The sequence below is a fragment of the Ornithorhynchus anatinus genome, chromosome 18 (assembly GCF_004115215.2).
Source record: "Ornithorhynchus anatinus isolate Pmale09 chromosome 18, mOrnAna1.pri.v4, whole genome shotgun sequence".
Taxonomy (NCBI): Eukaryota; Metazoa; Chordata; class Mammalia; order Monotremata; family Ornithorhynchidae; genus Ornithorhynchus; species Ornithorhynchus anatinus.
In genome coordinates, this window is record NC_041745.1 from 7,062,466 (window position 1) to 7,087,157 (window position 24,692).

At 44.4% G+C, this 24,692-nt stretch overlaps 1 protein-coding gene across 6 annotated transcripts in view; it reads left to right on the forward strand.

Moving 5' to 3' along the window:
- Positions 1–24,692, forward strand: part of ABCG1 (ATP binding cassette subfamily G member 1) — a 171,838-nt gene that overhangs the window by 129,842 nt on the left and 17,304 nt on the right. For all 6 annotated transcript variants that reach the window (XM_029083363.2, XM_029083366.2, XM_029083368.2 and 3 more), the window contains 3 exons: positions 15,052–15,169; positions 18,384–18,516; positions 19,385–19,435. In XM_029083363.2, the coding sequence (XP_028939196.1) occupies positions 15,052–15,169; positions 18,384–18,516; positions 19,385–19,435 (302 nt within the window). The remainder of the gene's footprint in view (positions 1–15,051; positions 15,170–18,383; positions 18,517–19,384; positions 19,436–24,692) is intronic.

Genomic DNA, 24,692 nt, shown 5'->3' on the forward strand with positions numbered 1-24,692 from the left:
AGATTAAAAGAGTTGGTATTTGTTAAGCACTTAGCACTTAACACTCGTAAGATAGCACTCATGAACCCACCTTTGTACTCTACTGCTACCTCCTACCTGTAATATATTCTAATGTTGGTCTTTCCCGTAAGTTTTTTGAGGACAGGGATTGTGTTTACTAATTCCACTGTACAAAGGCAGCATTCCCCCAAATGTCGCCTACAGTGCTCTGCACACAGTAGCTGCTCAATAAATACTGTCGATTGGCCTACTGAGGAGAGACGGCAAGACGGCAGGACACAAGCATGAGCTAGCTAAAGAAACCTTTTACATGTATTGAGCCCATAAACACAGGAATTTGAACACAAAACATTTAAGTAAATTATTCTTCATCTCCATCCAGTTGAGTTTTAGAAAGTTACTCCTCAGCTCCTATCCCTCAGCTTCCATAAAATCAAGGAAAATGACAACACCCAGTGGCTTTTCCCTCATAATTAATTACCCTCTGGCGTACTGTGCCAAAAGAAGCTTGTGTTGGGCTTTTTATCTCAGCTGGTGACACTAGGCCATTTATTCTTCTTCTGGCTCTCATTATGGCTATTATTATTATACAGTGCTATTTTCACACACTTATATGAACACTGCCAGGGCTCTCAGTGATGCACAATGACACAAAAGCAAACAATTCTCTTCTAGAAGACATCATAGGAATAGTAGTCTAAAAACCACTGTGAGTGCTTTCATCCCACCCAGTGGCATTTTCGTGATCTCAGAGACCTTTCCGTGAGTGGAGTGTTGTTCAGCTTTGGAATATACTTAGTAAGTTCCAGAAGTCTATTTGGCTCAAGTCGATTTTCCCTTTTCAGGAATTTGATGCCTTGGTAAATGTGGTGTTGCCTGTGGCTTCTGCTGTGTGTGAAGTAGGGGTTTATGGAATAGTAGTTCCGATAGATCAATCATATTTATTGAGCACATACTGGGTGCAGAGCAGTGTACTAGGTGCTTGGGAGAGTCCAGTATAATAGAGTTGGTAGACACATCTTCTGCTCACAATGAGCTTACAGTCTAGAGGAAACTGTGTTCTAAGGCCAGCTTTGTGGGCTCACTTCTCCCCTGGCTAAAATGGGAGTAGGGTCCCACTAACAGCTGCCCCTGGGACCACCAATGGGTTGAGGTCACTATCTGTTAGACCTTGAAGTTGGAAAACTTACATGTAAGAGGTCTTATTTCCCCAGCAGGCTGTCACAGCTAGTTACCCCATAGGTGAGCATTGTGGTTAAATTACCAAGGCCTAAGGGAGACTGCTGAATGGGGAGTTCACATCACATTCAAGACGCTCTTTCTGGAGTTTCAAATGCCCACCAACTCTACTTCAAATTTTCCTAATCAGCAACATAGGTCAGTTTCAATGTCAAGTGGAAATGTAATGTCTAATTCAGATGTCATGGAGGCCAGAGAAGGACAAAAACATCTTTCTAGCCTCATCAGTATTCTACAATCTGCTCCCTTAGTGTCTTACAGTTACTTAACTTCGGCTGGACTTCCCACCCCCACACTCCCATTGCTACTCCCACAGTTCACCCATCAGTTGTTCACTAACTTCACCAAAGTGAAGTTGCAAGATGAAAATATCCTCCAGGATTTTGCTGCATGCCCCTTATATCATGATAACTTCTTCACTTTGTACACTTCCTCTTGATAAAGGCAAAGTGGTTTTTGTCACTTGGGCGGTACCTACTTCATCCTCTTGCACAGTGGGAATTCAGAACCTTTTCTTTGAACAAACCCTCTTTGCGTCTCCCTGTGTTTTAACCAGTTTTTACAAAGTGGATGAACAAAAGGCTAATTTCCTAGAAGGAAGTATTAGAGGGACAGGGAAAATAAAGTGCATGGGTTTTGAGCGAGGCATGTAGGTAAGAATTGCATGGAGCAAGTATTGACTAGCTCTGAAAACAGCAGCCCCCCTTCTTCCTGGCTTTCTGCCTGTCCCGCATTTGAAGAAATTCAGTGGCTCGGGTAACATTCCCTTCTTCTTAAATACATCAGATGTTAAATGGTTGGTTCTGATTAGGTGCAGAGAAATCATGGCTAGAAGGAGTCCTGTCGAATCCAGTCTACCGCCCAATCTTTATTTGAGCCATTAGAACCTTCACAGATACAGGCCAAAGAGCAGGGGGTGAAATCTGCCATCTATTCTGCTGCTGGCTAACAAGCAGTAGAAATGGTACTTGTTAAGCATCTACAACGTGTCAAGCACTTTACTTAAATCTGGGGTAGATACAAGGTAATCAGGAGCCACAAGAGGCTCACAGTCTGAGTAAACCCAAAGTAGCTAAAGTCAAGTGGCAGGATCCAGGCACCTAATCAGAACCAACTGTTTAACATCTGATGTATTTAAGAAGGCAATGTTACCGGAGCCACTGAATTTCTTCAAATGTGGGACAGGCGGAGAGCCAGGAAGAAAGGGGACTGCTGTTTTCAGAGCTAGTCAGTACTTGTTCCATGCAATTCTTACTTACACGCCTCGCTCAAAACCCATGCATTTCATTTTCCCTCTCCCTCTAATACTTCTAGAAAATTAACCTTTTGTTCATCCACTTTGTAAAAACTGCTTAAAACACAGGGAGATGCGAAGGGGGTTTGTGCAAAGAAAAGGTTCTAAATTCCCAGGGATCCTTGAGTTTGTTGACTGTTCTCCCCCATTAGACTGCAGGCTTTTTGAAGTCAGGGGTCATGTTTACGAATTGTACTGTACTCTCTCAAGTACTTATACAGTGGTCTGCACAAAGTAAACACTCAGTAAATGCTAGCGGTTGATTAATTAATTGCTATTGAGAAAATGTGTAGTGCAGTTCACTCCCACCCCAGTATTCCTCCAGAATCCCTACAGGATAGTTAAATAGATGCAGGGCCCCGTTCTTGGGCAAGGCAAGGATGAGCCCAGTCTAACTCAGGTGCAGTGTTTGCAGAAACAGTGGCACAGCACTTACCGATAAACCTCGGGACAGCTTCGTGGTCAGGGTGGGACATTAATCACCCTTGTTTACAATGGGAGGAAACTGAGCCCCCAAAGAAGTCAGATGACTGGTTTGAGGTTTCCCCAGACACCCAGCCGCTGTGCTGCTGAACTTCATCTGAGCTGCTGCCATCTCTCCATCTTGCATTTAGTGCCTCTCTCATCTTAAGTAGCCTTCAGTAGACTGGACCCTCTCAGAACTTGTTTCTGGGCCTTTTTGCTTGTTATAAGGCACATAACACAGCATCCTATGCCTGCCCTGTTTTTTTTTCTCCTTCTTTTGTAGAAAGGATGATGCTGCTTCTTGGAGTGAAACACTTAGAGATCCTTAAAACCCTCTGAGTTGCTCTCAGTACCTTCTACAGCTACATTACGATGCCTGCTATCATGGTGGTGGTTCAAATTGTTTTTGCATTTTGAGGTGGAGGTTGGGTTTTTTTTTTTTTCAGTGTGATGGGAAGGTCAGAACCCCAAGAGGCCAGTAAGGTATATATCATTTCAAACTGAGAAAAGATGTTGCCATTTTTGGTGAAGGAGCCACAATCCAAGTATCCACAACTCGGCATTGTCACACAATTCTCCTTTGCCTTGTACAGGCAGGGAACCAAGCCCGCTAGCAGAATCCACTTTGGAATCCATTCTGCATTCTGGCCCTTTTCAAATGGGACCCATCAATTGCAACGTGGCTTCGACCGAAACACTCTGTCCAAACACAGACATCACTCGATTGTCTGCTCAACAGTTAATACCCCTGGCAGGTTGATGTCCTTTGGGCAGACAGTTTTGTACACTGAAGACTGAAAATTAGGTTTTTGCTGGTAAGTCGTAATTGTAGAGTTTCCCAGCATTTCTGGCATTGATTTATAACCCCAAATTTTTTTGCTGAGGTAGGTGCATATTTCAGGTGGCATGAATACATAACGTTGCTTTACTCGCAGGGTTAGGGTGGGATTTTTCCTCTTAGAATATAAGTGCTATGTGTCCAGGGAATGTGTCTCATGGCTCCTCTGTATCTGTCCAAGCACGTGGTGCCTAATACTCAATAGGTGCCATTACTCCCAGAATAACTGGGACCCTATCTGCCCCTAATGGTCAAGTGGAAAAAGGAATTTTGGACTGCTGTGTATGTGTGCCTTCAGGAGGTAGGAGGTTTCCTGGAGTGTAAAGGCAGAGAATAGACCAAGGGCGTGAGTTAACAGCTCTTGGGAACCGGGATCTCAAAATGCCATACCGTTGGGACTGACCACCAAGCCTGCCCTCTAAATAGTTGCACACCCACCTGTTGATCAGATCCGAGTAAATCTTGCATAGATCCGTTTGCAACCCCACTTAAATTTGCCACTTCTCAGGGGGCTGGATCGAGCACCCCACAAAAAGGTGATCTAATAAGTGGATTATGAGGTGCACGGGGAAGGTTGAGGGAAGGGGTATCCAGCAGAAGATGGTGCCCACTCCCATTGTCTAGGATTGGCCCTTTCCTGCCTCCCTCCCCACCCAAATCCGTGTCCCCATTTTCTCTTTCGAGGTGAGTCTCCAGTGGGTCAGTAAAGTGCTGTACAGGTTGGTTGTTGTCTTGGAAGGGGGAAAATGAATGATTTGTTATCAGGGATGGAGATTCTGCTGCTTTTAGTACCCTGTGGCTTTGTAGGCTGGGTTTTGACAGCTCATTTATCTCAGCCAAACAGTGATGCACTTAATGGGAAATGTAAACAGTTTAGCCCATTCTCTTCCTTGCCGGCTGCCTGGATGCTGTTCTGTTCAAAGCCATCCATCTTCTTGTCTTAGTGAGTAACTGCTCCAGAGGTCTTTAACTGCTCATCTGGGTACATAATGATGCACTATGGAAAAAGGTGTCTTGTGGAGTTGCCACAGAGCTATTTTACATCAATGCAGGATTCCTTGTTGCGTTCTTGAGACACAGTAGAGTAATTTTAACTCAAAGTTAAAAAACAAAGCAAAGCAAATATCACTCTTTGGTAAGAACAGAGAAGAACAGATTCTTCTAGCTCTCAAGCTTTCCCAATTTGTTTGTGTGGAAGGCAAGATGGAGGGAGGGAAAGTAGAGAAGGAAGGGAACAGTTTACTCTATTGGTAGGCTCCATGATTCACAGCTGCTCAACTATGAACCCCAGCTCTCTTATGGCTGCACTTGGACCTTAGCCTACCCACCTGCCCCCAGACTAAAAGATTTCATCAGGGGACACAACCTCAACAGGGATAAGTGCAAGGAAGTGTGTTCAGGGATGAAAAATATACAATTTAAGCCCAGTACCCACCACTATTTCCATCATCAAAACCCTAGTAAGAGAAGCCCTTCCAAGAGGCCCTCCCTGATGAACCCCTCATTTCCCCACCTTCTTCACCCTCTGCCCTCTTTTGAGTCACCTACACACTTGGGTCTGCACCCCTTAAAGCACTTAAATAATCCACTCCCACAGCACTTATATATCCTTATACTCTGCCATTTCCCCAAGCTGTAATTTATTTTAATTTATCCTCCCCGTCTAGACTGTAAACTCTATACTTGTACTTTCCCAAGCACTTAGTAGGGTGCTCTGCACACAGTAAGTGCTCAGTAAATGCCATTGATTGACTGAGGGATTGTTTGAAGGCTCGATAGGCCCAAGTGTGGTAGAAAAAAATTCAGGACCGTAGGAACAGCTGAATGAGTCTTCAAGGCTGTGCTGATATTAAAAAAAAATATTGTTACATAGCAACAGGAGTGCAACATGTATAGATCAGCTCTAACTTAAACAGGTTAAACACATCCTCTCCAAAGGATGTGGGGAGAAACAGAGAAGGGAGACCAGAATGATAGAAGGGATGGGAAAATAGGTCCTTTGAGAAGCAGCATGGTCTAGTGGATAGAGCACTGGCCTGGAAGTCAGAAGGACCTGGGTTCCAATCCCAGCTCTGCCACTCATCTGCTGTGTGATCTTGGGCAAGTCACTTCACTGCCCTGTGTCTGTTACTTCATCTGTAAAATGGGGATTAAGACTGAGAGCCCCAATGGGGACATGGACATAGTGTATCTATTCCAATGCTTTGTACCGTGCCTGACACATAGTAAGTACTTAACACATACTGTAAAAAAAATACCGAATCATTTGTGTTCTGAAGCTTTAGAGAAATGAAAACTAAAGTGACTTAACGACCATCTTGAAGTCATATCATTATCAATCACATTTGTTCAGTTCCTATTGTGTATTGAGCATGGTAATAAGTGCTCAGGTGACATTCTGTAGGAGTAATAGGTCATGTCCCTGCCTTCGAGGAGTTTATAATCTGAGGGCAGAGGTTAGAAGATCATAAAAATGGCAATACATTGTGCACCCCACCGTAATCTCCTTCACGGCCCCACATTTCATGAAGACTCCAGCATTTTATTTTTTACCGAAGGACGTACACTTGTGATCTTCATCCTATTCCCCCTCATTCCAGCCCTCTAATGGAAATTGCAGAACAGAGGCAACCCAAAGCAAGGGCCAGAGAACACTGGGGGCTGACAAAGGAGCAAGGATTGGTAGGGCACCTGAGGATTTCTCCCCTCCTGCTCTCCGCTCTCATCCCTCTCCCAGAGTGGGAGAACTCCAGCAGCAGCCACTGGGAGCTTGGATAAATGGTCCGGAGGTAGGGAAGAAGTCCTTCCAACCAAAAAAACCCCATTTGCCCAGTGCAGTGCCTGAGCCGGGGGGCATGCAGAATTGTGCCTGAATCCTAGAAACTAAATACAGCATTAGAAATTCTCCAAGGTGAGGGTTTATAAGGGTGCCACCCAGCCCTTCTCCCTCCCCACCAAGGGCCAATGGAGGAAACGTGATCAAAGCCAGAAACGTTGTGGTTGGGAAGGAGGAAGACCTTATGTCTAATAGTGTGGTAGCACAGTGCAGTTTCCTGCCAAGGGAGGTAGTTGAGATCTCTGAGACAAGGTTAGGCAACCACCTGGCCTAGTGGTTTAATTATACAGTTGCCCAGAGTCAGCCCCCTCTAGCCCTAGGATATTAGGGATTCTACTAGATCTGTAATTCTGAAATTTAAACACCAACAGGTATGGACTCGTAGCTATTTCAAGGGGAATAAAAGCATTTTAATCGGGTACTATTAGCCATTGATGGCTGTATGACTGAATGATTTTTAAAGCAAAAATCAGCATTCATGTGAGAAGTCCAACAACATCTCCAGATTTTCAAGTGAGAGTCAACTGAGAAGAGAAAGGTAATCAGGGCTGACATTTATTTAGTAATTCGTAGGAGAGTGGTTCTTCAATTTCCCTGCAAAGAGAAAAGAGTAGGTGGTGTTTACAGAGTGCTGGGGTGTGGTTTTTTTGTTGTCTTAAGGTGGCCTTCATTTCAATGCCCCGGTGGCTCAGCCTTGCCTCTGATCTAGAGTTGAACCAGTGTTGGTGGGGATTTCAGTAATGTTTTAGTATGGGCCCCTCTGAATGCTAAGCAGGTTCAATAGAAGAAGTATGAGGCAGTGTTGCCTAAGGGTTGGACCGGGCTTGGGAGTCAGAAGGATCTGGGTTCCAATTCCAGCACTGCCACTTGTCTGCTGTGTGACCTTGGGCAAGTCACTTAACTTCTCTGTGCCTCAGTTCCCTCATCTGTAGAATGGGAATTAAGACTGTGAGCCCCAAGTGGGACGTGGACTGCGTCCAACCTGATTAGTTTGTATGTATATATATATATACCCCAGCGTTTAGAACAGTGCCTGGCACACAATAAATGCTTAAATAAAAAAAAATTGACATAGGGTACTAAAGCTATTGCTCTTTGCTGATGATCTCTTGAGTGAATTCCTTGGGTGTATATATACTGCTTCTAGCTTGGACCTGGTGGCCTTGTAATTTTGGAGCAGGTGCCTTTATCTCCGTTGTTTCAAAAAAATCTCAAACTGTGACAGAAACAGTGTTTCCCCTAAGTTTGACAGTTGCCAAATTCAGAAGGCAAGATTTGGCATTTCTGGCCTGAAAAATTATTCCTGATTTGCTGGAGGACTTTTCTGGGCCTCGTTCCAGTAGGTGACAATGATATAATCTAATGAGAATAGTCTATCTTAGATAGGGCAGGCTTCTAAAATTGCAGTTTCTCTTATATACATATGTATATATGTGCTCAGCACATATTGAGCGATTAACAAATACCATTATTATTATAATAAGATCGGGAATGATTATATATACATACACATGTATGACATTAAATTATATGTATGTATGTATATTTCACACACATGTAAAATAATGTCATTCTCCAAATGATGTCAGTCAGTCTTCAGGATGTAATGTGTGCCAAACATTTCTCTAGTAATTTGGGAGAACATTGAATAAGATAGGGTCCCTGCCCTCCAATTCAATATTGTACTTTTGCTAAGACCAGCAGCCCAGTCAGTATACCTTGGATAGGATCAAGTAGAACAAATAAACATAACAAAGAAAGAAAGAAGTGGACTAAATCAACGGTTCCTGCCCAGGTGCTCTAGTGGGATGATAAGATGAGTTGGGGTTCAGTCAGGGAAGACCTCCTGAAAGAGGAGATCTTTTAGAAGGGCTGTGCAGGTGGGAAGGGACCCATCTGTCAGATTTGAGGGAGGAGGGACATTTCGTAGTCTCAAACAAATTCCATTTTTATCCTTTCTTGTAACATTACTCCCAAGGGCAAAATTAGCCATTGGGGTTTCTAGGTGAGAACTCAGATTGGGGCAGTTCTGGGCTCCCTTCTTAACCTATGATTACACCCTGTGAGACATGGAGTTCATCCAATGCTTGCCTCCCAGGCCCCATTCCAGACTGGAAAATCCATAGCAGACTTCGGTTCAATTATATGTTTCAGATGAAAGTAACAAGACTAGGGTGGTGGGGCTCATGTTGCCCCCACTGAAAATGGGGCCTGAAAGTGGGCCCTTGGCTTTATTTTTAAAGTTTACTGTTACTAATGTGCAGTGGTTTCATACGCAGAGGGCTGTAGTCCCTACGGTTAGCCGGAGCATTTGCGTAAAAGCATCGTTGCGTGGTGGATAGTGTCCTGACTGTGGTGGCCCAGCCCCAAACCCATATACTCCCCTCTGAAAGGGAGGGCAGGGGAAAATGTTGGGGCCCCAGTGCTCTAGTCTCCCTTTATGTATCTGTCACCAATCCTCATACTCCCTTCATATTTTTAGATTGTGACCCTCCGTCCCCGAGGTACAGGGTCTGTTTCCAATATCCACCTTTGTATTCTTTCCAAGTGCTTAATTCAGTGCTCCGCGCACAAACAGTGCTTAATAAATACTATTACTACTTCTTAGAGTGGAAAAGGCAGGGATAGGAGAGGGAGGAGGACACTGGTACTTGCTGGGAATCCATGTTTTAGTTTTTTGATTCAGAGTTTGTGCTTTTAGGTGGGGTCAAGGGAAGGAGTGGCTTTCTAATCACCAGGAGGTAATCTGAGCACCGTCACATCTCGGGCCAGAGCTGTAACTAGGGCTACTTGCAAGTCCCTTTGCTTTTCTCCTCTCTTGTCTTTGTTTCCCTTCTCCCCCCTCCCTCCTGTTTCTCTCAGCCCGTCTTTCTCCTACGTGGGAAAGGAAAGGAGTGGAAGAGGAGCTGTAAATAAAGCTCTTGAAAATACTCCTCCAGAATATGAAGAACCACTGGGGAAATGCTTACAACTTCCCTTCCCTGCCCAGTACCTGATCTGCTCTCTTGCCATCTGTTTCATCCCCGCTCTTTCTGGCCGACCATCCCTTCAGGGTGGGGCTCCTGTTTGGTTTTCCAGCAATGCAGTAGAACTTCTTCCTGGGTTTAGCGACAGTCCAGGCATTTAGGAGCTTGACTTAGGGGGTAGAGCACAGGCCTGGAGTCAGAAGGACCTGGGTTCTGATACCAGCTCCGCCGCATGTCTGCTCTGGGACCTTGGGGAAGTCATTTCACTTCTCTGGGCCTCAGTTACCTCATCTGTAAAATGGGGGTTGAGACTGTGATCCCCACGGGGGACAGGGAGTATGTCCAACCTGATTTGCTTTTATCCACCCCCGCAATTAGATCAGTGCTTGGTACATAGTAAACACTTAACAAGTACCGTAATTATTATTACAGTGCACCCAAATAGAAGGGCAGAACACAGCTCAGTAAATGAATCCAGCAATAGGATTTATTGAGGTGCTACTCAATAGATAGCTCTGTATTACGCATTGGGGAAAAAAAAATACAAGGAGATAATTGGGATATGCAAAGACCCGATGTTTTAACTCTCTACTGATACCTTGTTTTGCTTCTATAGATTTCTCCTTGATGATTGCATCCAAACTGGCAATATGTTTCCTCTTTTTATGGTATTTGTTAAGCACTTACTAGGTGTCAAACACTTGGCATGGCAGTATGTATGCTGTGACCATGGGGTTTGCCAAGAGCAAAACTCCCTTGTTATAGGAGGGATAATTAGTAGTAAGAAGGAGAATAATAATTGTGGTATTAAAGTAGTTACTGTGCACCAAGCACCATACTAAACACTGGGGTAGATATAAGATAATCGAGCCCCACGTGGGCTCACAGTCTAAGGAGGGAGAACAGGTATTTAACTCCCATTTTGCAGACAAAGGAACTGAGGCACAGTGAAGTTAGGTGGAGTAACCATGGTCACACAGCAGGTAAGTGGTGGTCAAAATTAGAACCCAGGTCCTTTGACTCCTAGGCTTGCAACTTTTCACTGGGCAACACTGCTTCTCAGCATTTATTTAGTATAGTATTTGTTGAGCTCTTACTCTGTGCAGAGCACTGTACCAAGCACTTGGGAGAGTACAGTAGGGTTAGTAGACATGATGTCTGCCCTCAGGGAGCTTACCCTCTGGCAAGAACTGGAGAAATGTGCATGTGTCGGTGTAGTTGTCGTTCATATTCAAAGACACTACAGGATAGAGGTCAGGCCAGGGAGTCAGAAGGTCATGGATTCTAATCCCACTCAGCCACTTGCCTGCTGTGGCCTTGGAATTTCACTTCACTTCTCTGGACCTCAGTTACCTCATCTGTAAAAATGGAGATTAAGACTGTGAACCCCATGCAGGACAGGGACTGTGTCCAACCTGATTTCCTTCTATCCACCCCAGTGTTAAGTACAGTCAGTGCCTGGTTCACAGTAAGGATTTAACAAATACCACAGTTATTATTATTAGAGTGACAGCGTGTGGAGCCCGGGGGGAGCAGTAGGGACCCACTGCCTTGACCACAGTGTGCCGGCTCAAAGACTATCCTTCTTAGTGCTGTCATGTTAGTTGATTGCAGTGCCTGATGCTGTTGGACTACCAATCGTCTCGAAGTTCTGCTCAAAAAGAGCCTCTCCTTTCTCTGTTGCAGTAAGTCCTATTGGTCTGTATGCCACCACTGCCTTCCAGATTTCAGCGGTGGAAAGGAAAACCCACCCTCTACTTTTCCTGATGCTCTTTGTCCAAAGAACTTCCCCTGGAAGGAGAGTTTGAAACGAAAGCAGTTGGATACCTAATACTCTGTGTACTTGGAGGGCTTTGCTTGTTTTAAATCATCAAGTAAGATTCATTAAGGAGCAACCCTTAACCCTGTTTGTTTATGGTGATGCAAGCAGAGCGGGGTCAGCATATATAAGATAAGCAGGTGAATAAGCAGTTACACAAATCTGACTTACATATTGGAATCATGCAAGTAGAAAATCACCTCTCTTCCAACTTTTGATATATGGGGTGTGTATGCCTATATCTCTAAATAATGGGACCTTAGAGAAATGTATAGATGAATCCAGAGGCCTATCTCTCACTTTATACTAGTGTGTGGACATCACACGATGCTTTTCTAAGAATTCAAGATGATTTTCCAGTCAATTTTCTTAAATTCTCTCCACCAGAACCGTGCTGATGATTTTTAGTGTCCCAGGTCTACAGGCTGGTCCCCAGTAGTTCAGAGAGGTCCTGTGATTGACCATGGTCCCAAAGAGTCAGTGATCGAGGGGAATTTTCATTTAGGATTTCCCCGTCTTAGTCCAGGTTCTCCCTAATGTTGTCTCTGAATGTGCTAGCAGTTTTACTGGGGGTTCCTTGAACACTGTTTTCATAAAGCTGAGGAAATAGGAGCTCAAGCAGCTGTAAGATCTTAGAACACTAGGGTAGTTCTTACTTTCAGGGTTACAAATGTCAACTAAAATTTGAAGGCTTGACATCCTCTAGATAGTGAGCTCGCTGTGGACAGAGGATGTGTCTACCAACTCTGTTAATTGTACCTTCCCAAGGGCTTAATACAGTGTTCCACAAATAGGAAGCGCTCAATTAATATGGCTGATTGATTGCTGTGATGTTATCATCTAGTGGAAAGGGCAAGGGGTGGGGAGTCAGGAGACCTGGGTCCTAGTAATAATAATAATGTTGGTATTTGTTAAGCACTTACTATGTGCAGAGCACTGTTCTAAGCGCTGGGGGAGATATAGGGTAATCAGGTTGTCCCTCATGAGGCTCACAGTCTTAATCCCCATTTTACAGATGAGGTAACTGAGGCACAGAGAAGTTAAGTGACTTGCCCCCAGTCACACAGCTGACAAGTGGCAGAGCCTGGATTCGAACCCATGACCTCTGACTCCCAAGCCTGGGTTCTTTCCACTGAGCCATGCTGCTTCTCTACAGCACTTGACACATAGTAAACCCTTAAAAAAATACTGTACTGGTCCTAGCTCTCTCACTGGCCTGTCTTGTGATCCTAGGAAAATCAGTTAACCTCTCTGTGCTTCAGTTTCCTCACCTGTAAATTGGAGATAAAGCACCTGATTTCCCTATCTCAGAGATCTTGACTGCCTTGTGAGACAGGGGCTGTGTTCAATCTCATCATCTTATAACTACACAAGCATTTAGCACATAGTAAGTGCTTAATAAATGCCATTATCATCAATATGATTATTCTTATTATTATTAACAAAATTGTTCTGTTCAGTATTCCCGTAAAAAAAACTAGTGGAACCCGGGCCTTTCAAACCTCACCCCAGGGTACTCGAGGGCAAGGAGCTGCTCCCAATTTTGAGTTGAAAGGATTGCAGTCAGGATTGCAGATTATGAAGAGAATCCAATTAGCCAGTGATAGCTAGGGGTTTTCCATCCAAGTACAGTGCAGCTTTGGTTTTAAAAGTGGAAGTTAACTGGAGGTCAGCTCTCAACATTATTTAGAAAGCAAGCTTTTGCTTGGAAGTAACCTTGAATTTAAGTCTCAGTAGGCTTGAAGCCTTTAATGAGCCCCAATCCCTATGGTCTGGAATTGGTGTCTTTAATTTTCCCTTCTTAATGTCATAGATGTATCCAGTTGGCAGCATACTGCAAACTATGTATTCCCAATCCTTTGTCAAGAACTGCACAGTTATGACCTTTCATCCTTGTCAGAGAAGCAGTGTGTCCTAATGCGTCAAACACAGACCTGCGAGGCAGAAGGACCTGGGTTCTAATCCTCGTTTAGCCACTTGTCTGCCATGTGACCCTGAGCAAATCGCTTCACTTCTCTCTGCTTCAGTTACCTCATCTCTAAAATGGGGATTAAGATGGTGAGCTGTATGTAGAACAGGGACTGTGTCCAACCTGATTAACATGCATCTACCCCAGCACTTAGTACAGTGCCTGGCACATAGTAAGTGCTCAAATACCCTAAAAAAAAATCGTAGGTCATCCAATGAGAGAATGAAGACAGTAGGAATTACTCCTTCTGATAAATAGAAATGAAAGCAATCAATTGAGCAATGGTATTCATTAAGCACTTACAGTGTACAGAGCACTGTACTAAGTGCTTGGGAGAGTCCAATACAGTTGAGTTGGTATACACAATCCCTGCCCACAAAGACCTCACAAGTTGGCAGAAAGTAGAACTCCATCCTCTACCATCAATTCATGATAGGGAGAGAGTGCTAGCCTATTAGGTACTTATTAACCATAAATTATTTTTGTGATTATTTTACCTGTTGCTTTTTGGTCCAGCCTGATGTTCTGGATAGAAACTCTCCCCAACACTGCCCAAGTGACATTCGCTCTCAGTAGTGAGGCAGGATAATGGGGCAGGTTCCTGCCTTGCCCTGTGCTCTTCATTCCTCTGAGCATCTCTTGGGGACTTCCATTAGAAACCACTAGAGTGTAAACTCCCTGAAGGAGGGGGTCATGTCTTAGTTGTACTATACTCTCCCAAGTATTTAGTACAGCAATATTTAGTACAGCACTCAGCTCAATAAATACTATTAATTGATTGAAATCTGTGGCACTGCACCTAGGCTTGGAACGAGAAATAGAAGTAGGCTTTGTCTTCTTAGGAAGACTGGAGAAGGGTAGGGAGTTGCAATCTATTCTCATGCCAAAATTCTCTGGGATCTAGGGAAGGCAAATGCTGGATGTGCAGGTAGGGGGAATTAGAAGGAAAACAGTCCGTCTTACAGTCGGTCCGGCTCCCTGCCCGCCCCCCTCCTCCGCCCCCCCTTCAAATCCAGTGAAGAGGTTGCTTTGCTACCCCTTTGACATTTTGAGGAACAAGAATACCTTTTCCATTAAGTGTTATATAGATGGGAGACGTGGAAAAACTTCCAGCTGTTTGTTTTTAAAATATGGTATCTCCCAGTTTTGCTCTTCACTGAGTTTTTAAACCATTTCTGTTTGGCAAAATGAAGATTGCTTGTTTATGTCTATCCACAGCAACCCAGAGGAGGTTTTGTTTGTTTTTTGTTTTTGTTTTTTTAATAATCGAGAGAATAAATGCTTAGAACTGAAAATTGCCCTGGAAGCAACTCCCATGCTACTGAAATTCAAGGGCAAAGAAAACCACTTAAAGAAATATCAGGGTCCCTCATTCCTGGCAGGAACTATCATGTTGCATGGGCATTACCCATTTTGTTCCAGAAGTTGGCCACAGTGTTGATAACTTCTCCATACTGTGGGGCAGCGATTTTGGGGACTAATTCATCTGCTGTGAGAGAAAGAGTGTGTGTGTGTGTGTGTGTGTGTGTGTGTGTGTGAGAGAGAGAGATGTACACACCCAGTGTACTTTAAATAACACACAAGCGTCAGTGGTGGTTGAGACCAGGTTTTCTGTTTTCTTTCAGGGTACAAGACCCTCTTGAAAGGAATCTCGGGGCGGTTCAGCAGCGGAGAGCTTGTTGCAATCATGGGTCCTTCTGGAGCCGGAAAATCTACCCTCATGAACATCCTGGCAGGCTACAGGTTAGTGCAACAGCAGCAGGAGGACCTTTTGTCCAACAATCTAGTAAATGTCTCTAGAATAAAGTGAACCCAGTTTACCATGAGATGTTTCTAGACGCACTCTGTGGTTTTCACTCATGAGTTATCTAATCCTCCCGATTCTAAGCTCAACCTCTAGACTGAAAGCTTATTGTGGGCAGGGAGTGTGTTTACCAACTCTGTTGTACTCTCTCAAGTGGTTAGTACAATGCTCTGTACACAGTAAGTGCTCAATAAATGCTACTGATTGATTGATTGACTCTTTAGTGTGGAATTAGGAAAACTAAAGTCAGAGGTATCATAAATATGAATTTTCTGAATTTCTAGAAAACAAAATCCTCAGAAGTATTGAAATGGTCTGGAGATCGCTCCCTTTTTGTTGCAAAATTGCAATTTTCACCAGATCAGTTAACATTAGAAAGTAGAATACCAATACCAAACACAAAACAAATCACCATTCTTTGATTTAAGGACCAGGAGAAAAAGATCCAGTCTCCTGACTGATTTGGCACAAGGTTTGAACGTTAACTTCTCAAGGCTGAACATTAGGTTAAAAAAACTAGAGAAATAACATGGCCTAGTGATTGTCTGCTTTGTGACCCTGGCCAAGTCACTTAACTTCTCTGTGCCTCAGCTACCTCAACTGTAAAATGGGGATTACATTAGAGACACAAACTGTGTCCAATCTGATTCCTTGTATCTAGACAATAGATTGTAAGCTAATTGTGTCTGTTATATTGTTATATTGTACTCTCCCAAGCTCTTTGTAGAGTGCTTTGCACACAGTAAGCACTAAACAGTACTCTGATTCATCTACCCCAGCACTTAGAACAGTGCCTGTCACATAGAGAGTGCTTAACAAATATTATAAAAAAAGAGCAAACAAAAAAAACCCTGCAAAACCCACTGTCACTCTGTCATGATCTGAGTAGGGCATAGTCCCAAGTTATAACATTTGCACTTAAGAGTCACTATTTAAGCTCTAGAAAGCAATTTAGCATCCACACAAGCGGGAATGTTTTACCTCTATTCTTCCAAGACTCCAGAGGGGAAAAAATACAACTAGGGCAGTGGGGCTGAAGGAAAGGTCTGGAACAATCGGTCAGGAACAGTATACTCATCTAGTAAGTAGGTCAGTTCCAGTGAGTAAGAACCATGCACCTCCTCCAGAAAGCATTCCATGGTTGATCTCATCAGCCACCTCAGGATTCAAGCGTTGTTGTTTATTCACTTGTGTCTATTGTGGTATTGGATTCTCTCACTCTCAACCCAAGCATATTTGCTGATTTCTGCCTACAGGCAGACCCTCTAGGTTGTTTGGTTTTGGGGGGCAGGATTCCTGTTGTTTTCTTATGTGTTCCCCAAGGGTCTAGTACACACACAGGTACTTATTCAGTAGTATTGAGAATGACACGGTTGCACCACGTCTCTGCACCAGTGATTCCAGGTGAGTGCAGGATGCCTGTTGGCCAGAAAGAAACAATGGGTTGTAGCTGACCATTTTCTTCTGGAAGGAGTCCCCTTATCCTGTTGCACTGCCATGATTGAAACCTTGACAGAGAGTCAAATTGGAAACTAAAACTTCTCTGGGGTAGGGGTTGGTGGACAGTCAGATCCTAATTTCTTTCACAGGGCCCTGGGCAAAGAGCCCCCCACTGACCTGGATTAGACCTCAGGATCCAGTTCTTCATTTTCCTTATATATATTTTCAAACCAGTCTAAGTCCCAAAGAAGCCACACTGCCAACTCCACCCTCAGGGATAGCACATGGTGATTGGATCGAAGCATTTAGAGAGAGAAGGCACTCCTGTTTTCCTATGAAATATTCTGAATAATGAGAATAATAATAATAGTGGTACTTGTTAAGCATTTACTGTGTACCAAGCCCTGTGCTATGCACAGGGGTAGATACCAGATAATCAGGTCGGACACTGTCCCTGTCCCACATGGGACTGGCTCAGAGTCTAAGTTGGAGGAAAAATGGGTAATGAATCCTCATTTTACAGAGGAGGAAACTGAAATCCAGAAAAGTTAGGTGGCTTGCACAAGATCCCGCAGCAGGCATTGGTGGAGAGAGGATTAGAACCCAGGTCCTCTGACTCCCAGGCCTATGCCCTTTTTCACTACACCATGCTGCTTCTCTGTACCTGTTCAGTGTCAGATGTCTTGAGCCCCTGGAGACATTATTCATGAGCCCAGGACAGTTACGATGGAAACCTCAGTATGCAGCTCATGGCTAAATGTTCACTAAGCATCTGTTAGAGCAAAATGTAGTGTAAAATCCATGGGGGATGGGGTGGGGGTGTTCCTCTGGATTGAAAGTCTTTCAAAAAAAAGTGGACCACTTTGGTGTTATTTCTCCCCAATCTATATCACTGTAGGCGTTCTGATGGGAAAGAAGAATAGCTAATATTCCTAAAATGGAAGAGTAAATCAACATTTAGCTGGGAATAAACTGTAACAACAAACTACCCCTTCACACAGAAGACTCAACATTTATCTAAAGTAAACCTGTAAGTGAACAGGTTACCTTCATCCTGCCTTCATAATGCACAAACTCCTGTGGGTTTTTTTGATAGTGTTTGTTAAGCACTTACTGTGTGCTAAGAGCACTGTACAAAGTGCTGGAGTAGATACAAAATAATCAGATTGAACACAGTCCATGTCGTACATGGGGCTCACAGTCATAATCCCTATTTTACAGAAGAGGCAACTGAGGCCTAGAGAAGTTGAGATTTTGCCCAAGGGAATTCTGCAGACGTGGCAGAACCAGGTTTAGAACCCAGGACCTCTGACTCCCAGGCTTATGCTCTTTCCCATACGCCACACTGATTCTCAGTGATTCTTGCCACGTTGCCCGGGATGGGCAGGAAGAATCACTAGAGGAACATAATGGCCCTTGTTGAAAAGCACCGGTGAACATTTAACTTGAAGACTGTAATGTGTGTGACTGCAGATGTCTTTCTGTTGTGAACAGTGATCTTCTCTGTACTTTCTCCCTTTAATTTCCTTCTCCAACTGGCTGCAGAGCGTTCTAGTATCTCCCGTGCCCTTCTGGCCTGAGGGTCTCGGTTGCCTGGGGCCCAGGGAACAGCAGGTGCCATGGGCGTCCCTGGGCCCTCGAGGCAAGAGCGGCCCAATATGGAATCGGCTGCTGTGTGTGGCTGACTGGATCCTTGTCCCATTTGTGTTCCAGAGAGACGGGGATGAAGGGCACCGTCCTCATCAATGGGCAGCCCCGAGACCTGCGTTGCTTCCGCAAGGTGTCCTGTTACATCATGCAGGATGACATGCTGCTCCCTCACCTCACCATCCAGGAGGCCATGATGGTGAGTGTCCAGCCCACATCCCCAGACCCCAGGTTTATGAGTAAGGCTGTGGGAAGGCAGCCAGTGAGCCCACAGCATCATCCTCATCCCCCAGGGAGTAAATGTTCAGAAATGGAGAAATACACCAGCCACTTGGGAACTTTTCCTATGTCTTAGTGAATGGGGGTGGAGGGGAGAATGCTTTTGTCATGCTAGCTCTAAGAGGATGCCACCAATTGTGAAATTCACCTGTCTTTTGGTATTTTTAAAGTATTCACTATGGGCCAGGCACTGTTTTGAATGCTGGGATGATCTTATATTGTACTCTCCCAAGCGCTTAGTACAGTGCTCTGCACACAGTAAGCACTCAATAAATACGATTGACTGACTTATTTTACAGAGGAGGTAACTGAGGCACAGGAAAGTCTGTGCTTATGTGACTGAGCTGGCTAATGTGGGACCCACAGTCCTGATCCTATTGAGCCCTTTCAAAGATTATCCTGTGAACTTTTCTGTGCTGCACAAATTCTGGGGCTCCTGAGATGTATGTTGCCAAATCCAGGTTTTGGTGCCAACAACTGGGCCTTTGGGAGGTTAGCCTGAAACTTGTGCCAGCTTCCTACTGCCCCAAAGGTTCACTATTGCCCTGCTGTGGTCCAGCACAACAATGAATGGGAAGGTTGGGTAACTGTGTGGGTAATCAGGGAGAGCTCCTAGTTTGCTACTCATGTACACCTGACTGTTGACCCAAGTTTGTCCTCCAGTTTCTGGGCTCGCCATGTATGGGGTCATTTCATCACAGCTGATTTTGGCCCTCGTTGCTGCTCACCCTGTCTCCAAGAGACTCATCCATAGCTCCTGAAGAGGTAACCACATGCTTCTGTTTTAGGTGTCAGCGCATCTGAAACTTCAAGAGAAAGATGAAGGGAGACGGGAGATGGTGAGTATGTCTGCTCTTCCTCTTCCAGGTTGCCTTGTGGAATCAGGAATAATAGTAATACTAATAATTGTGATATTTACTAAACACTTCAGTGTGCCAGGCACCGTACTAAGCCCTGGGGTACATACAAGATAATCAGGATGGTCACAGTCCCTGTCGTACATGGAGCTCACAGTCTAAGAGGATAACAGATATGTAATCCCCATTTTACAGTTGAGGAAACTGAGATTCAGAGAAGCTGACGACTTGTACAAGTTCACTAGGCCATTTTATCATATCTTTAGGCCCAGTTAGACCTTTGGACGAAAAGGCACAGCTTCCCTGTATAGAGGGTGGAAAATCAAGGGCAAAATCAGACCCTTCAGTGTTTGATCCAAAATGGCACTGAATGGACCCAGTAGGTATATGTTAACTTGTAAGGAGGAAATACAAACAGTGACTCCTTTATGTAAAAGACCAAATGCCCATGTCTTGCATCAAGGTTCAGTGGTGGGTTTTCCCTTTCATTATGGGGGATTTTAAAACGTGAGTTAGATTCGCAACTCATCCCAGTGTCTTTGTGTGGGTGAAGTTCAAGGAGTATGAAGGTACATGTGACAGGGACTGATGCATGATTCAAGCGAAAGGCAGCTGTCCTTGCTGTGGCAGAGCGTCTCGGAATCAAATATGATGGTAGTGTTTAAATTGGAGAACGCAGGCTGGGTAGAAAGAAATCCATAGATCATAGCAGATCGCAAACTGAATCTCAGTCATCGATCTAGTTCTGTGTGGGTTTGTTTTTTTAACGTCAGGCACAATGCTGACAGAGATGCATGAATAGAGCATGAACGAACCTTGAAGTAAATCTCCTATTATTCTGAACATGGCCCACACCTTTACTTTGGCCTTGGGCGCAGCCATGTTTACGAATGGAGAGAAGGTTCAGAGGAGAGAAAATCAGCCTTATGATGAAAGGCTAGTGGACTTGGGATTTTTTTTCTCCTGAAGAGAAGAAACTGAGAGGTGACTCTGAAAGCAGTCCAAGAATGCAGGATTGCTGTACAGAGATTGTGAGCACCTCTTCTTTTATTTCCACTGACAACCAAACAAAAGGGAATTATGTTGGAGCATGAAGGATTTAGGTTAGACTGAGGAAGAATATCAGGTCAATGAGGGATTGTCAGTTACCAAGGCAGCATCTCTTCCCTTTGAGAAACAGGATGTAGTCATTCAGATTGGGGAGTAATAATAATGTTGGTATTTGTTATGCGCTTACTATGTGCCGAGCACTGTTCTAAGCGCTGGGGTAGGTACAGGTTAATCAGGTTGTCCCACGTGGGGCTCACAGTCTTAATCCCCATTTTACAGATGAGATAACTGAGGCACCGAGAAGTTAAGTGACTTGCCCAAAGTCACACAGCTGACAGGTGGCAGAGCCGGGATTAGAACCCATGACCTCTGACTCCTAAGCCCGGGCTCTTTCCACTGAGCCATGCAGCTTCTCTGGGAAACAGTCTATGATATCTCTCCAGGTCCTTTCCAGCTGTCTGATCTTGGGCATGTGACTTCACTCTTCTGGGCTGCAGTTTCCTAGCTTCCCGAGTGATGGGACTGAGCCTTCCCACCCCTTTCCTCCTTATGGGGATGTTGTAAAGCTAAATTAGATAACGTCTGCCCACCACTTGGAGTTCATTAGAACAAATGTGTTCCATAAATACAGTGGGGCAGCAGGCCCCTCTCGTCTTTTTCCAAATTGACCACGTTCTGTAAGTAGCAGCATGAATACTCGCCTCCACAAGTGGGTTTTATTGAAAAAAGTGTGCACTTGTGAACTCCACTGAAAAAATGATTTCTCAAGTTGCAGGCAGATTCTCTCCCTCTCTGTCTCTATCCTTCTTTTTAAATGGTATTTGTTAAGCACTTACTATGTGCCAGGCCCTGGATTAAGCACTGGGGTACATACAAGCTAATCAGATTGGACACAGTCCCTGCATGGGACTCACAATCTTAATTCCCTTTTTACAGTTGTGGTAACAGAGGCACAGAGAAGTGAAGTGACTTGCCTGTGGTCACACAGCAGACAAGTGGTGGAGCCAGGATAAGAACCTAGGTCCTTTGGACTAGCAGGCCCATACTCTATCCACTAGGCCATGCTGCTTCTCAACAAATGTTTCTGTCAGTATAGACTGCCTCATCTGACATCTGCTAGGTGCTGCTTCTGGCAGCCGGTGTTGGCTAACTGAATATCCAGCCCTCAGTAAGGCGGAGGTTGCTATCTAGGAAATGAGATCAACAACTGCTCACTGGGCCCACAGGTAGCCATGGGACCAGCTTATCTGCAAGCCAGATAGTACGTGCCTGTATTTTATCATCTATGATTCAGGACTAAGAACAAGGGATCCCAGCTGGAGGAACAACGTGGCTTTTACTGCCGAAACCTCCGGGTAGGAGTAAGCATTGGTTTCCCTGTGACGAGAAGGATGCATTCTCTCAAACGGCCCTACTATGTGCCTACAGACTGTGCGTTGGCTAAGTACAGTATTCATCTACTTTGCTCTTAGCTGTTCTGCGGCAAGAACTCTCACCCCCAAATCTGTGTCGTTCAGTCATGGCTGAAGGCGATAACTGGAAATGGTATTTTTCTCCTTCTGGGGAATCATGGGACTGACCAAGTTTGGATGGATCCAGGAGGTCCTGTTGTTTTGGGGAATGTTGCCTATTGTAGCAGAAAAGGTGGAGCCGACTCACTAATGTGACATCTATGGTTGGTGTTTACTGGCCAAGACCTTTCTTCAAGGCTCCTTTGAAGTCTTGCCATTCATGTATCAGTGGACCTATTCCAAAGAGATAGTCATGGATTTCAGGTCCTTTAATCATTTTCCTCTTCCTCTCTCCCTCCCGACCTGCCATTCCTCCAAATCTCCTGTCCAGGGTAAATAGGTACGCCCCAGCTGTTTGTGTCCTTAAGGGACACAATAGAGGGAGACACTGTTACCCAGAGTAGAATGTGTTCTGCCTGCACCTCCTGTTTCCCAGAAAAGCTGCCTACACCGGAAGCTCTTCAGTGTGTTCGCTCAGAAGGAAATGCTCTAGGTGTTCATGTCAGCAGCTCAAGGCTACTGAAGCAGACCCAAAAAAGATCCCTTCAGCTTGTGGGCAGGGAAAATGTCTACTACCTCTGTTATAGTGTATGCTTCCAAGCACTTAGTCCAGTGTCCTGCATACAAGAAGAACTCAATAAATGCCACTGATTGATTAAGCATTTAAGGGGGTGGCTTAAAGTTTCTAACTGCATAAACTAACATGGCCCATTGATTTTGTTTTTCTTTCTTTATCTCTTAACGGTGCACATGAAGGACAGGAGTTGGGGTGTCTCTGAAGCTTCACTTTCACCTCAGAGACTGCTGGAGAGAAGGATTCTGACGAAATTGAGTGTAGATCTATGGGGGAAAGGAAACCTTTAGGCTTCCTTTGTTCTCGTTTTCTTTCTCCTTTACATAATGCTGAAGTGACTAATTGAAGGGTTAGAAAGAAAAAGCACTTGGCTCAAGATGAATGCTTTCGATTGGTCTAATAATCAGACTTAGGAGAAAGGTTTGAGTTGCAGTCTCTTCCCTTGAAGTACTCTTGCCCTCCTCTCGCCCCAGAATCCTGAAATCCCTTTCAAATATGAGGGATGTGTATGTGCTCGTAAGTGCAAGTTCACGGACATGCATGCATGCACACACATACGTATTTCCTCCCTCCTTTCTTCCCTCCCTTTTCTCTTCCTCCCCCCCCCCCCAGCACCCACTCTGGATTCTGAGAACTGCGCAAGGCCGGTCTCATTTCATCACATTCTTCAGAGAACTGAGTCCCAACAAATCAAGGACTTGGATCTTGTTCAGGAGACCCTAGTGAATATTCTTTTTCCAGGGCACAGACAGTCCTATCAGTTATGCAATATCTGCTTTGACACAAGCTTCTCTTCTGTCCCTGGCAAACTTATTTACCTACTGAAATTCCCAGTAAACAATGTGTAATAAAACGGTATTTATTGAGAGCTCCTGGAAAGAGCAGAGAACTAGATATTTGGAAAACATACAAACGCCGCAAAAAATGTGATCCCTGCCCCCGAAAAGCTTGCAGTCCAAAAGAAGAGACAGAAATCATACTTTTGACAGAATAGGGCATGGTTAAGAGCAGTGTAGTAGACATAAATAATAAAGGCAGGTGAATAAACAATTAGCAAGAAAATAGATCAATGAAAGAGTGCCATGACAGATGATGGATTAGCCTGATGGAGAAGGTGGGCAGGATTAATAGGAGACTGTGTTTTTCATTCCCTGACATTAACGGGATCCCTCAGGATCAACATCCTCAGGATGGAGTTGTCTCACCTCTGTCCCCAGCTTGGCCCCGGGCATGGCTAGAAATGTAGATCAAGGCAGTAAAGCAACAGGGGAGTTGGAAGAGAGTGGTAGATTGCAAGATCTTCCCACTAGATCATGGACTCCTCCCACAAGATTGTAAACATTTTGAGGGCAGGGAGCAGCTGTCTTGCTTCCTTTGTACTCTTTCAAATGCTTAGAATGCTTAGAGAAGCATTGTGGCTTAGGGAAAAGAGCACAGGTTTGGGAGTCAGAGAACGTGGGTTCTAAGCCTGGCTCTGCCACTTGTCTGCTGGGCAAGCCACTTCTCTGTGCCTCAGTTACCTCATCTGTAAAATGAGGATTAAGACTGTGAGCCCTATGTGAGACATTGATTACCTTGTATTACCTTGATTACCTTGCACCTTAGAACAGTGCTTGGCACATAGTAAGCGCTTAGCAAATACCATAATTATTATTAGAACAGCACTTGCACTCACAAGGTGTCCAATAAATACATTGAGTGAGAAGCAGCATGCCCTAGTGGAAAGAGCATGGGCCTGGGAGTCAGGGGACCTGATTTCTAATTCCAGTTCACCACTTGCCTGCTGTGTGATCTGGGTCAAGTCATTTAACTTTTGTATGCCTCAGTTTCCTCATATGTAAACTTTGGATGAAAGTATCTTTTCTCCCTCTCTCTTAGACTGTAAGGGATGTTTAATTACATTTGTCTTCTACTACCCCACCAGCATCTAGGACTGTATTTTGCACCAAATTGTGGCACAACTAACTGCTACTTCTATTGCTAAAAAAGGCATGTCAGTTTTCCCTTGCCTGGGCCTTAGAGAGGCAACTCTAAGATTCTACTGGCCTTATATGTACAAAAAATAGGTGGTATTGGTTTTTTTAAAAGCCCAGAACTTTGTACA